We start from the raw sequence: 12,273 nt of genomic DNA, 5'->3' as shown, positions 1-12,273 counted from the left end.
ATGGGATTCACATGACTACAGCAGTCTAGTGACAATAAGTAGCGCCATCTAAGGGACTCGCATGACTACAGCAGCCCAATGACTCGTTCACACGAACGTATTTTGCGTTCCGCATACAAACCGTATGCGGAACCATTAATTTTAATGGGTCCACAAAAGATGCGGACAGCACTCTGTGTGCTGTCCGCACCGTTACTCCGTTCCGTGGCCCCGCAAAAATTATAAGTCCTGTCCTATTCTTGTCCGTTTTGCAAGAATAGGCATTTCTATAATGGGCCTCCTGTTCCGTAAAATGCGGAAGGCACCCGGGTGGCATCAGTTTTTTTGCAGATCCGCAATTTGAGGACCGCAAAAAACAGCAGCCTTAAGACTGTAGGAAAACTTTCCGTGAACACATGCGCCGGATTTCTACGGCAAAAGGCACAAACAAAAGTATATATTTTTTTCAAATTCAAGCAATACAACTCATTCAACTGCGTACAGAAGGGCTCCGCTACAAACACTGGTACATCCGCCTTGAGTAAGCTGTTCTGGTCGGGAAAAAATATTGCGTGCATCGGTTTCTGTCCGGCATTCTGTCAGAAAGCACCCAAATCCCATTACAGTCCATGGGTTCAAGCGGTGCGTGGCACAAACAGTTATGCTGGACTCCACTCCTTGAAAAAGTATCAGAAATTATGAACGACATCTTTTGGATCCATCTGACAGCAGCAGCAAGGCTCGATGAAAAGCACCATCTATAGAACTCACATCACTTCTGCAGCCGGACTCAATAACTAGCGCCATCTATTGGTTTCATACGACTCCAGCAAAAGCCTATTGACGAGCGCCATCTATTGGTTTCACATCAGAGTATCAGCCCAAATAGCGTCATGTATTGGATTCATGACTGTATTCGCGAATCTGTATACAAGAATCTATGTAACCCCTTAGTGACCAGCCTGTTTGGGGCCTAACTGACCAAGCGTTTTTCTTCCTTTTTTCATCGTGGCGTTCCAAGAGCTATAACTTTTTAATTTTTCCATCTATAAAGCTTTATGAGGGCTCGTTTTTTTGCGGGACAAGTTGTAGTTTTTAACCACCTCCGGACCGCCTAACGCAGGATCGCGTTCCGGAGGTGGCAGCCCTGCGCAGAGTCACGCATATATGCGTCATCTCGCGATGGCCGAGATTTCCTGTGAACGCGCGCACACAGGCGCGCGCGCTCACAGGAACGGAAGGTAAGAGAGTTGATCTCCAGCCTGCCAGCGGCGATCGTTCGCTGGCAGGCTGGAGATGTGTTTTCATTATCTGACTTCTAGCCTTGTGTGTATGGCGTCCTTCTATTCTGATCATTGCAGTGTTTGAGGGATTTTTAGCACAGAAGTGTGGTCTCTATCAGAATTGACTTTAACCACCTCCGGACCGCCTAACGCAGGATCGCGTTCCGGAGGTGGCAGCGCTGCGCACAGTCACGCATATACGCGTCATCTCGCGAGACTTCCTGTGAACGCGCGCACACAGGCGCGCGCGCTCACAGGAACGGAAGGTAAGAGAGTTGATCTCCAGCCTGCCAGCGGCGATCGTTCGCTGGCAGGCTGGAGATGTGTTTTTTTTAACCCCTAACAGGTATATTAGACGCTGTTTTGATAACAGCGTCTAATATACCTGCTACCTGGTCCTCTGGTGGTCCCATTTGTTTGGATCGACCACCAGAGAACACAGGTAGCTCAGTAAAGTCCCACCAAGCACCACTACACTACACTACACCCCCCCCCCCCCGTCACTTATTAACCCCTTATTAGCCCCTGATCACCCCATATAGACTCCCTGATCACCCCCCCTGTCATTGATTACACCCCTGTCATTGATCAACCCCCTGTAAAGCTCCCTTCAGACGTCCGCATGATTTTTACGGATCCACTGATAGATAGATTGGATCCGCAAAACGCATCCGGACGTCTGAATGAAGCCTTACAGGGGCGTGATCAATGACTGTGGTGATCACCCCATATAGACTCCCTGATCAACCCCCCTGTCATTGATCAACCCCCCTGTCATTGATCAACCCCCCTGTCATTGATCAACCCCCCTGTCATTGATCACCCCCCCTGTCATTGATCACCCCTCTGTAAGGCTCCATTCAGATATTTTTTTGGCCCAAGTTAGCAGAATTATTATTTTTTTTTCTTACAAAGTCTCATATTCCACTAACTTGTGTCAAAAAATAAAATCTCACATGAACTCACCATACCCCTCACGGAATCCAAATGCGTAAAATTTTTTAGACATTTATATTCCAGACTTCTTCTCACGCTTTAGGGCCCCTAGAATGCCAGAGCAGTATAAATACCCCACATGTGACCCCATTTCGGAAAGAAGACACCCCCAGGTATTCCGTGAGGGGCATATTGAGTCCATGAAAGATTGAAATTTTTGTCCCAAGTTAGCGGAACGGGAGACTTTGTGAGAAAAAAATTAAAAATATCAATTTCCGCTAACTTGTGCCAAAAAAAAAAAATTTCTATGAACTCGCCATGCCCCTCATTGAATACCTTGGGGTGTCTTCTTTCCAAAATGGGGTCACATGTGGGGTATTTATACTGCCCTGGCATTCTAGGGGCCCCAAAGCGTGAGAAGAAGTCTGGTATCCAAATGTCTAAAAATGCCCTCCTAAAAGGAATTTGGGCACCTTTGCGCATCTAGGCTGCAAAAAAGTGTCACACATCTGGTATCGCCGTACTCAGGAGAAGTTGGGGAATGTGTTTTGGGGTGTCATTTTACATATACCCATGCTGGGTGAGAGAAATATCTTGGTCAAATGCCAACTTTGTATAAAAAAATGGGAAAAGTTGTCTTTTGCCAAGATATTTCTCTCACCCAGCATGGGTATATGTAAAATGACACCCCAAAACACATTCCCCAACTTCTCCTGGAATACGGCGATACCACATGTGTGACACTTTTTTGCAGCCTAGGTGGGCAAAGGGGCCCATATTCCAAAGAGCACCTTTAGGATTTCACAGGTCATTTACCTACTTACCACACATTAGGGCCCCTGGAAAATGCCAGGGCAGTATAACTACCCCACAAGTGACCCCATTTTGGAAAGAAGACACCCCAAGGTATTCCGTGAGGGGCATGGCGAGTTCCTAGATTTTTTTATTTTTTGTCACAAGTTAGTGGAAAATGCTTTTTTTTTTTTTTTTTTTTTTCATACAAAGTCCCATATTCCACTAACTTGTGACAAAAAATAAAAAGTTCCATGAACTCACTATGCCCATCAGCGAATACCTTGGGGTCTCTTCTTTCCAAAATGGGGTCACTTGTGGGGTAGTTATACTGCCCTGGCATTCTAGGGGCCCAAATGTGTGGTAAGGAGTTTGAAATCAAATTCTGTAAAAAATGACCTGTGAAATCCGAAAGGTGCTCTTTGGAATATGGGCCCCTTTGCCCACCTAGGCTGCAAAAAAGTGTCACACATCTGGTATCTCCGTAATCGGGAGAAGTTGGGGAATGTGTTTTGGGGTGTCATTTTACATATACCCATGCTGGGTGAGAGAAATATCTTGGCAAAAGACAACTTTTCCCATTTTTTTATACAAAGTTGGCATTTGACCAAGATATTTATCTAACCCAGCATGGGTATATGTAAAAAGACACCCCAAAACACATTCCTCAACTTCTCCTGAATACAGAGATACCAGATGTGTGACACTTTTTTGCAGCCTAGGTGGGCAAAGGGGCCCACATTCCAAAGAGCACCTTTCGGATTTCACAGGTCATTTACCTACTTACCACACATTTGGGCCCCTAGAATGCCAGGGCAGTATAACTACCCCACAAGTGACCCCATTTTGGAAAGAAGAGACCCCGAGGTATTCGCTGATGGGCATAGTGAGTTCATGGAAGTTTTTATTTTTTGTCACAAGTTTGTGGAATATGAGACTTTGTATGAAAAAAAAAAAAAAAAAATCATAATTTTCCACTAACTTGTGACAAAAAATAAAAAATTCTAGGAACTCGCCATGCCCCTCACGGAATACCTTGGGGTGTCTTCTTTCCAAAATGGGGTCACTTGTGGGGTAGTTATACTGCCCTGGTATTCTAGGGGCCCAAATGTGTGGTAAGGAGTTTGAAATCAAATTCAGGAAAAAATGAGGAGTGAAATCCGAAAGGTGCTCTTTGGAATATGGGCCCCTTTGCCCACCTAGGCTGCAAAAAAGTGTCACACATCTGGTATCCCCGTACTCAGGAGAAGTTGAGGAATGTGTTTTGGGGTGTCTTTTTACATATACCCATGCTGGGTGAGATAAATATCTTGGTCAAATGACAACTTTGTATAAAAAAATGGGAAAAGTTGTCTTTTGCCAAGATATTTCTCTCACCCAGCATGGGTATATATAAAATGACACCCCAAAACACATTCCCCACCTTCTCCTGAGTACGGAGATACCAGATGTGTGACACTTTTTTGCAGCCTAGGTGGGCAAAGGGGCCCATATTCCAAAGAGCACCTTTCGGATTTCACAGGTCATTTTTTACAGAATTTGATTTCAAACTCCTTACCACACATTTGGGCCCCTAGAATGCCAGGGCAGTATAACTACCCCACAAGTGACCCCATTTTGGAAAGAAGAGACCCCAAGGTATTCGCTGATGGGCATAGTGAGTTCATAGAACTTTTTATTTTTTGTCACAAGTTAGTGGAATATGAGACTTTGTAAGAAAAAAAAAAAAAAAATCATAATTTTCCGCTAACTTGTGACAAAAAATAAAAAGTTATATGAACTCACTATGCCCATCAGCGAATACCTTAGGGTGTGTACTTTCAGAAATGGGGTCATTTGTGGGGTGTTTGTACTGTCTGGGCATTGTAGAACCTCAGGAAACATGACAGGTGCTCAGAAAGTCAGAGCTGCTTCAAAAAGCGGAAATTCACATTTTTGTACCATAGTTTGTAAACACTATAACTTTTACCCAAACCATTTTTTTTTTACCCAAACATTTTTTTTTTATCAAAGACATGTAGAACTATAAATTTAGAGCAAAATTTCTATATGGATGTCGTTTTTTTTGCAAAATTTTACAACTGAAAGTGAAAAATGTCATTTTTTTGCAAAAAAAATCGTTAAATTTCGATTAATAACAAAAAAAGTAAAAATGTCAGCAGCAATGAAATACCACCAAATGAAAGCTCTATTAGTGAGAATAAAAGGAGGTAAAATTCATTTGGGTGGTAAGTTGCATGACCGAGCAATAAACGGTGAAAGTAGTGTAGGTCAGAAGTGTAAAAAGTGGCCTGGTCTTTCAGGGTGTTTAAGCACTGGGGGCTGAAGTGGTTAAATGGTGTCATTTTGGGGAACACATAATTTTCTGATTAACTTTTATTAACTCTTTCTGGGAGGGAGATGGGAAAAACAGCAATACTGCCACTGCGTTTTTACGTTCTAAATTTTACAGCGTTCATTTTTCGGTATAAATAACATAATATTTTTATTCTCTGGGTCAGTACGATTACAGGGATACCAAACACATAGTTTTTTTTACGTTTTACTACTTTTTTTGCAATAAACCCCCTTTTTTTTTTTTTAAAGAAAAAAAGTTTTTGTATTGGCGCGTCCCAAGACCCAGAACTTTTTTATTTTTCTTTCTACGGAGTTGTGTGATGGCTTGATTTTTGCACGACGACTTGTATTTTTCATTGGTATCATTTTGGAGTAAATGGCGCTTTATGATCACTTGTTATTACATTTTTTCGGTGGCAACTAAGAATAAATTAGCAATTTTTTTTTAATATTTATTTTTTTACGATGTTCACCGTAGTGGATAATTTACATGATATTTATGTAGACCGAGTTGTTACGAACACGGCAATTCAATTTTTTTTATTGAATAAATGTTATTTTTTTATTTTACTTTCAGCACTTAATAGTCCCACAACGGGACTATGACAGACAGCTTTTTGATTGATTTTAAAATGCAATGCATTATCCCTATAGTGCATTGCATTTCAATGTCAGTGCTATTCTGACATTGACCAGCAGGTCGCCTGCTGGAAATTACTGAAGGCTGGTGTGGGGCCTACATCAGACCCCTGCCAGTCTTCACACAGATCGGGCCCCCCCCCTTCCCCCCAGCGATCGCGTTTGCGGGGGGGGCTGATGGGAGTCCTCTACCTCTGTCAGTACTTTACATGCCGCGGCACGTAAAGTGTTAAACAGCCCGGATCGGCACTCCTGCCAGTCTGGGCTGTTGGAGCAGGGCCGCGTGAGAGCTGGGTCCCCCTCTCCCCGGGGGAGCCGTGCAGCACTTAGACTGGGCCGCTGTAAAAAAGCAGCGGCCCAGCCTAAGGCCCCTTATTGACCGCCGTAAAAAAGGCGTATGGGTGGTCACTAAGGGGTTAAAATACAATAAAACCAATCCCAAAGTCTTCTCATTCCTACAGCACGGCCCACAACCTGCCTCAGGGCTGAGCGCCAAATACCGCATGTACACTGTTCTGCGCTATTTACTTCAGGAGTCAATTGCTCTTGATCGGCTACTTTGAAAAAAAATAATGGAATAATGAGCGCCAGAGGTCGCACTAAGTTTTTTTCCAGAACAGTACTCCGAGGAGGAGTACGAAAGTTAGGACAATTAAAATACATAATACATAGGCCTGCAATCGCTCACATCTGTGTTAGAGGCTTCGTTGGAGCCTCTGTCGCAGATTCTGTTGAAAGACCAGACAAAAAAGCCTTTTATGCAGCACTTTTTTTTTTTTTTTTCTGGTAAAAAAAAAAACAGGATCCTGAACGGAAACTTAACGGATCCCATCATAGTCGGCAGAGTCTGTTCAGCTTCTTTCCTGTGGGGTGACAGCAGGTGGAGGGAGCAGAGTCACTAGTGGGGTGATAGGAGGAGGGGGGGGGGGAAGAGCAGGGTTACCAGTGGGGTGACTTGTGCAGAGAACTGTGAGACTGGACGGAATCATGATTGGGGGAGAGGGGAATCACTTGAAGACTGACAGGCCAGGCTTTTCACTGCCACAACATGGCCGTGGGAGAGGGGGGGGGGGGGGGGGGGTTACAGGCCCTGTCATGTTTGCTAGGGTCCTTGGGCAGCCCACTATCCTTACTACAGCCACTTCCGGGAGCCGGCCCTCCTCCTCCCAGCTCCCGCCGATTTCCCCTGCCTGACCCGACCTGTATCGCTCTGGTGTGCCAATACCCAACCAATAACAAAGCTCCTTGCTGTAAGGAGCTTTGTTATTGGTTATTTCAGGCACAGACAGCATCGCTGTGCTGCCCGTAAAGTTCACAGCGCTGATAAATGTGGGGGAAAAGTCTAAGGTGTATTGGTACACCTTAGACCAGAGAGTAAAAAAAACAAAACAAAAAAACACAACACATGAACATACGTCATAGACGCTTGTACAGGCGCTATTGCGACCTCTGATGAGCGCCATCTACTGGGTTCAAGCGAGACTACAAACAGATACAGCGGACATACACCTCCTCAGCAGAACACCGCTGCCCCCTTCTCACCCATCAGCTAGATGCCTCCAGTACCCTGTGCAGGGCAGAGGCAGAAGGGGGCTGCTGCCACAAAATTACATATTCGAAAAAAACTACAGGAATGCTTAGCGCCCCCTATTGGATTACTTTTTACTGCGGAGAATCACAAGGCTATGGCTACAGCGTATAGAAATAGCGCCACCTATTGGGTTCATCACCTATTGAGGTGGCCTCTGCACTTTGACAGGGCCAGGCAGTGTAAATGTCATCAGGCCTGATCCTGTCAAAGTGCAGAGGGCGTGGCAGTTGCAAAGAGAGCTGAGCCTCTAGGTGTAATGGCAACGCCCCCGTTGCTCCTAGAGACTCATTAGCATACATTACAACTTCATTATTTCTCAGCAATGTGGGCACATATTAACATTGGACCAACACAGATGCCTTCAGCTACCAAGTGCACATGTAACAGGTCAGCCAGTGTCATAGGTTCAAAACTGCTGACAGATGCCCTTTAAGGCTAGGGCTACACTGCAACTAGGGATGAGTGAATTTCATATTTTGAAATTCGTTTTGGTTGGTGTTGTGTTATTTACTGAATTGCATTATGGATTCCGTTACCACGGACCATAACTCAATTCCATGACGACATGCATAACGGAATGCCTTTAGAGGCATTCCGTCATAATAGAGGTTTATGGCCTGCATAACGGATCCGTCCGGTTTCCGTTATACTGGACTCCTCCTGCATAACGTAAATCGGACGGATCAGTTATGCAGGCCATAGACCTCTATTATGATGGAATGAATAACGGAATGCCTCTAAAGGATTTTTTGTGTCGCAGTCACATCATGTCGCAGTGCAAACCCATTGACTATCATTATAAAAAAAAAAAAATGCCACTCGACTGTTCTATGACACATGTCGTCGTGTAGCCCTAGCCTAAAGGTCGAGCACAAGTTATTTGTTATGCCATTACAGAAAATTTCTTCAAGCCGGCAATTCACATTAGCTAAGAGGCGATTTTGTCAGGATCAGCTGACAATCTAATGTGCATGAGGGCCTCTCCCCCTATGGCTTCTGTTAGAGGAGAGAAGGATCAGCCGCTGCCTGTGGTGTCCGCCAGCTTGTTCCCCTCCCCCAACTGAGAACACATGCACATTTGGTCAAGTCATATCTTTTTGTTCTCTGGGAGGTAGCTGCTGCCAGGCATCTGGCTGTGACCTCTTTCTCCTCTCCCCATTCAGGACACATATGCTCAGTCGTGCCAAGTATGCAAGTGTATGGGATGGGAGTAGGGCTGCAACGATTACTCGACTGAATCGAGTAATTCGAAAAAAATAAAATAAATCCTCAATGCAAATTTTTTGCATCGAGAATTCGTTTATGTCATGTGACCTCAGAGCGTGAGTGAAGCGCATGCCGTTAGGGTTCTTTCACACTTGCGGCAGAGGATTCTGGCAGGCAGTTCTGTCGCCGGATCCAGCAATACAGACGCAAACTGATGGCATTTATCAGACGGATCAGGATCCTGATCGGTATGGCAAATGCATTGAAATGCCGGATCTGTCTCTCCAGTGTCATCGGGGAAAACCGATCCGACATTTATTTTGTTCACATTTTTTTTTTCGGTCTGAGCATGCTGCGGTATTATCTCTCTCCTGAAAAGGCAAAATGACTGAACTGAAGACATCCTGATGCATCCTGAACGGATTGCTCAGAATGCATTAGGATAAAACTGATCAGCTCTTTTCCGGTATTGAGCCCCTGTGATAGAACTCAATGCCAGAAAAGAATAACGCTAGTGTGAAAGTACCCTTACTCACGCTCCGTGGTCACCCGTCAGCCTGCACCACGCTGCACTGTACTGTATCCTGACACATCGTCAGGTCGTAGTGCATGTAAGCGCGCACTATGACCGGGCGCTGTGTGATGTTAGGACTACAGTGCAGCGCGCGGAGAAGACAGAGGAGCGGCACCCCTACAGGAGAGGTAAGTGTTAAACAGGGACTGATGGCTAGGAGTGGAGATGGTGGCCCTGGGGGAGCTGAGGACATGGAGGACTGCTGGAAGTGGTGGGGAGGGGGCTGGGGGGGCATTTGTGACAGCATAGACTACTAATGGCACTGGGGGGAGCTGATGGCACGGGGGGGTCTGATGACCTTTTATAAAAGGAAAACGTTCTTTTAATTAGTTATTTCTTATTAGAGTACTCGATTAATCGATAGAATACTTAATTACCAAAATAATCGATAGCTGCAGCCCTAGATGGAAGAACGGATGAGATAGCTGTCTGCGACATGATCTAATGTGTATGGACAAACTTAAAAGCCCAGTAGCCTGTACTAACAAATAATTGACAGTTTTTCCTGTTTGAGTATTCATACAGCCATTAATCACTGCTAGGACGACCACTGAACCCAAAGCCCAGAAAGGGCAGGGATTTATATAAAGTCATCCCGAGTCCTTTCCCATAAAGCCACCAATCTTCTCAGCTTCTCCTGCTCTATAACATGCCGCTGGCAGATCAGGCTGTGGGTTTGCTTTAAAATGGAAAGTTGTTTGGACTCATAATGCCTCTAATCTCTATAGTACCTGTTTGTGTAGGTGGCAGATCCATTCAGCAAACTGACGTGCATTGGGAATGGTTGCGGAAAGAAAAACATAGTGAACGTTGTCTGGCAGCAGGATGATCGTCTCTTCCCAGACAACTCCTCTCTCTGGAGAGGATAAGAGAGAAAAAATAAAAAGTCAGACATTGAGAACATCCACTGATTAAGGCTTCAGCTTCACGGCGTCATGATTTGCCTGACTCAAAAGCTGCGCGATACAAAATATGTGCGACTTGTCTCCAACTTGCTGCGACGCGAGTATTTTAGAACTGTGATTTGGCTGTGAAAACACGTCATGTGTCAATGGAGGAAAGGTGCACACAATGTGGAACACAAAATCTGACATGTCTAGATTTTATGCAACTGCTGCGTCGCAGTCACAGCATATCGCGTGCTCCATTGTGACACCACTGACCAACACTACATGAAATGTCCTCCAACACGTTGCCGTGTAGCCGAACCCCAATTCAGGCTAGGGGTGGGCGATATGGCCTAAAATCTATATTGCGATATAATTTTAAGCATGTGCGATATGCGATATATATCGCGATATATTGTTTTCTATATTTGGGGGGCGGGTTTAAACTTTTTTTTACTTTTTATTTAATAACTATTAGTCTCCTTAAGGGCTAGAACGTAGAACCCTTGTCATATTCACCCTAATAGAGCTCTATTAGGGTGAATAGGACTTTACACTCTCCCTGCTGCCCTGTGCTTTGTGCACACAGCAGCAGGGAGCTGTCCCCCCTCCCCTAAACGGTGCCATCCCCAGATTCCCCCCCCCCCCTCCCCTAAACGGTGCCATCCCCAGATCCCCCCCCCCTCCCCTAAACGGTGCCATCCCCAGATCCCCCCCCCTCCCCTAAACGGTGCCATCCCCAGACCCCCCCCCCTCCCCTAAACGGTGCCATCCCCAGATCCCCCCCCCTCCCCTAAACGGTGCCATCCCCAGATCCCCCCCCCTCCCCTAAACGGTGCCATCCCCAGATCCCCCCCCCTCCCCTAAACGGTGCCATCCCCAGATCCCCCCCCCTCCCCTAAACGGTGCCATCCCCAGATCCCCCCCCCTCCCCTAAACGGTGCCATCCCCAGATCCCCCCCCCTCCCCTAAACGGTGCCATCCCCAGATCCCCCCCCCTCCCCTAAACGGTGCCATCCCCAGATCCCCCCCCCCTCCCCTAAACGGTGCCATCCCCAGATCCCCCCCCCCTCCCCTAAACGGTGTCATCCCCAGATCCCCCCCCCCTCCCCTACACGGTGCCACCCCCAGACCCCCCCCCCCTCCCCTAAACGGTGCCATCCCCAGATCCCCCCCCCCCTCCCCTAAACGGTGCCATCCCCAGATCCCCCCCCCCCTCCCCTAAACGGTGCCATCCCCAGATCCCCCCCCCCTCCCCTAAACGGTGCCATCCCCAGATCCCCCCCTCCCCTAAACGGTGCCATCCCCAGATCCCCCCCTCCCCTAAACGGTGCCATCCCCAGATCCCCCCCTCCCCTAAACGGTGCCATCCCCAGATCCCCCCCTCCCCTAAACGGTGCCATCCACAGATCCCCCCCCCCCCCCCTCCCCGACGCTCACAGGAATACATTTAAAAACTAATCAGTAACTTTATTCATTGGTGATCTCTTTACTGTATACCTTACTAGGTCTTAGCTCCGATAACAGCAGGCAGTGCGGGGGGCGGCGCTCACTCACTGACGTCACGCGCCTGCGCCGCCTAGTGGGAGGAGCAGGCGCGTGACGTCAGTGAGTGAGCGCCGCCCGCCCACACTGCCTGCTGTTTACCGGAGCTAAGACCTAGTAAGGTATACAGTAAAGAGATCACCAATGAATAAAGTTACTGATTAGTTTTTAAATGTTCTACTGTCAGCGGCATGGCCCTGTATAGTCTAACCCCCAGGCAAGCGTCCCTGTCACCATGGGAACGCCTGGGGGTTAGAATATACCATCGGATTTGAGTTTTCACGCGCTCACTGAGATCGTGAAAACTCAATGATTTACAGTCAGTCCCTCCCCTCCTCCTCTTTTGTCATTGGTGGTCAGCGGCAGCCGCGCACAGTGGGGAGGGAGGGACTCTCTCCTTCTCCACTGTGCCGGCTCAGGAGAAGATGGTGCGCGCAGAGAGCGCGATCATATCGCGGTCCGGCGATATGCTCAAAATCCATATCGTGGCACAAATTTATATCG

At 46.8% G+C, this 12,273-nt stretch overlaps 1 protein-coding gene across 1 annotated transcript in view; it reads right to left on the bottom strand.

Annotated features, from left to right (window-relative positions):
- MTREX (Mtr4 exosome RNA helicase) overlaps positions 1-12,273 on the bottom strand; it is a 102,913-nt gene that overhangs the window by 77,780 nt on the left and 12,860 nt on the right. The window contains exon 8 of the mRNA XM_040421255.1: positions 10,069-10,193. Within this exon, the coding sequence (XP_040277189.1) occupies positions 10,069-10,193 (125 nt within the window). The remainder of the gene's footprint in view (positions 1-10,068; positions 10,194-12,273) is intronic.

This window comes from Bufo bufo, chromosome 2, assembly GCF_905171765.1.
Source record: "Bufo bufo chromosome 2, aBufBuf1.1, whole genome shotgun sequence".
In the NCBI taxonomy this organism is placed as follows: domain Eukaryota; kingdom Metazoa; phylum Chordata; class Amphibia; order Anura; family Bufonidae; genus Bufo; species Bufo bufo.
This window is presented reverse-complemented; position numbering and strand designations above follow the sequence as displayed.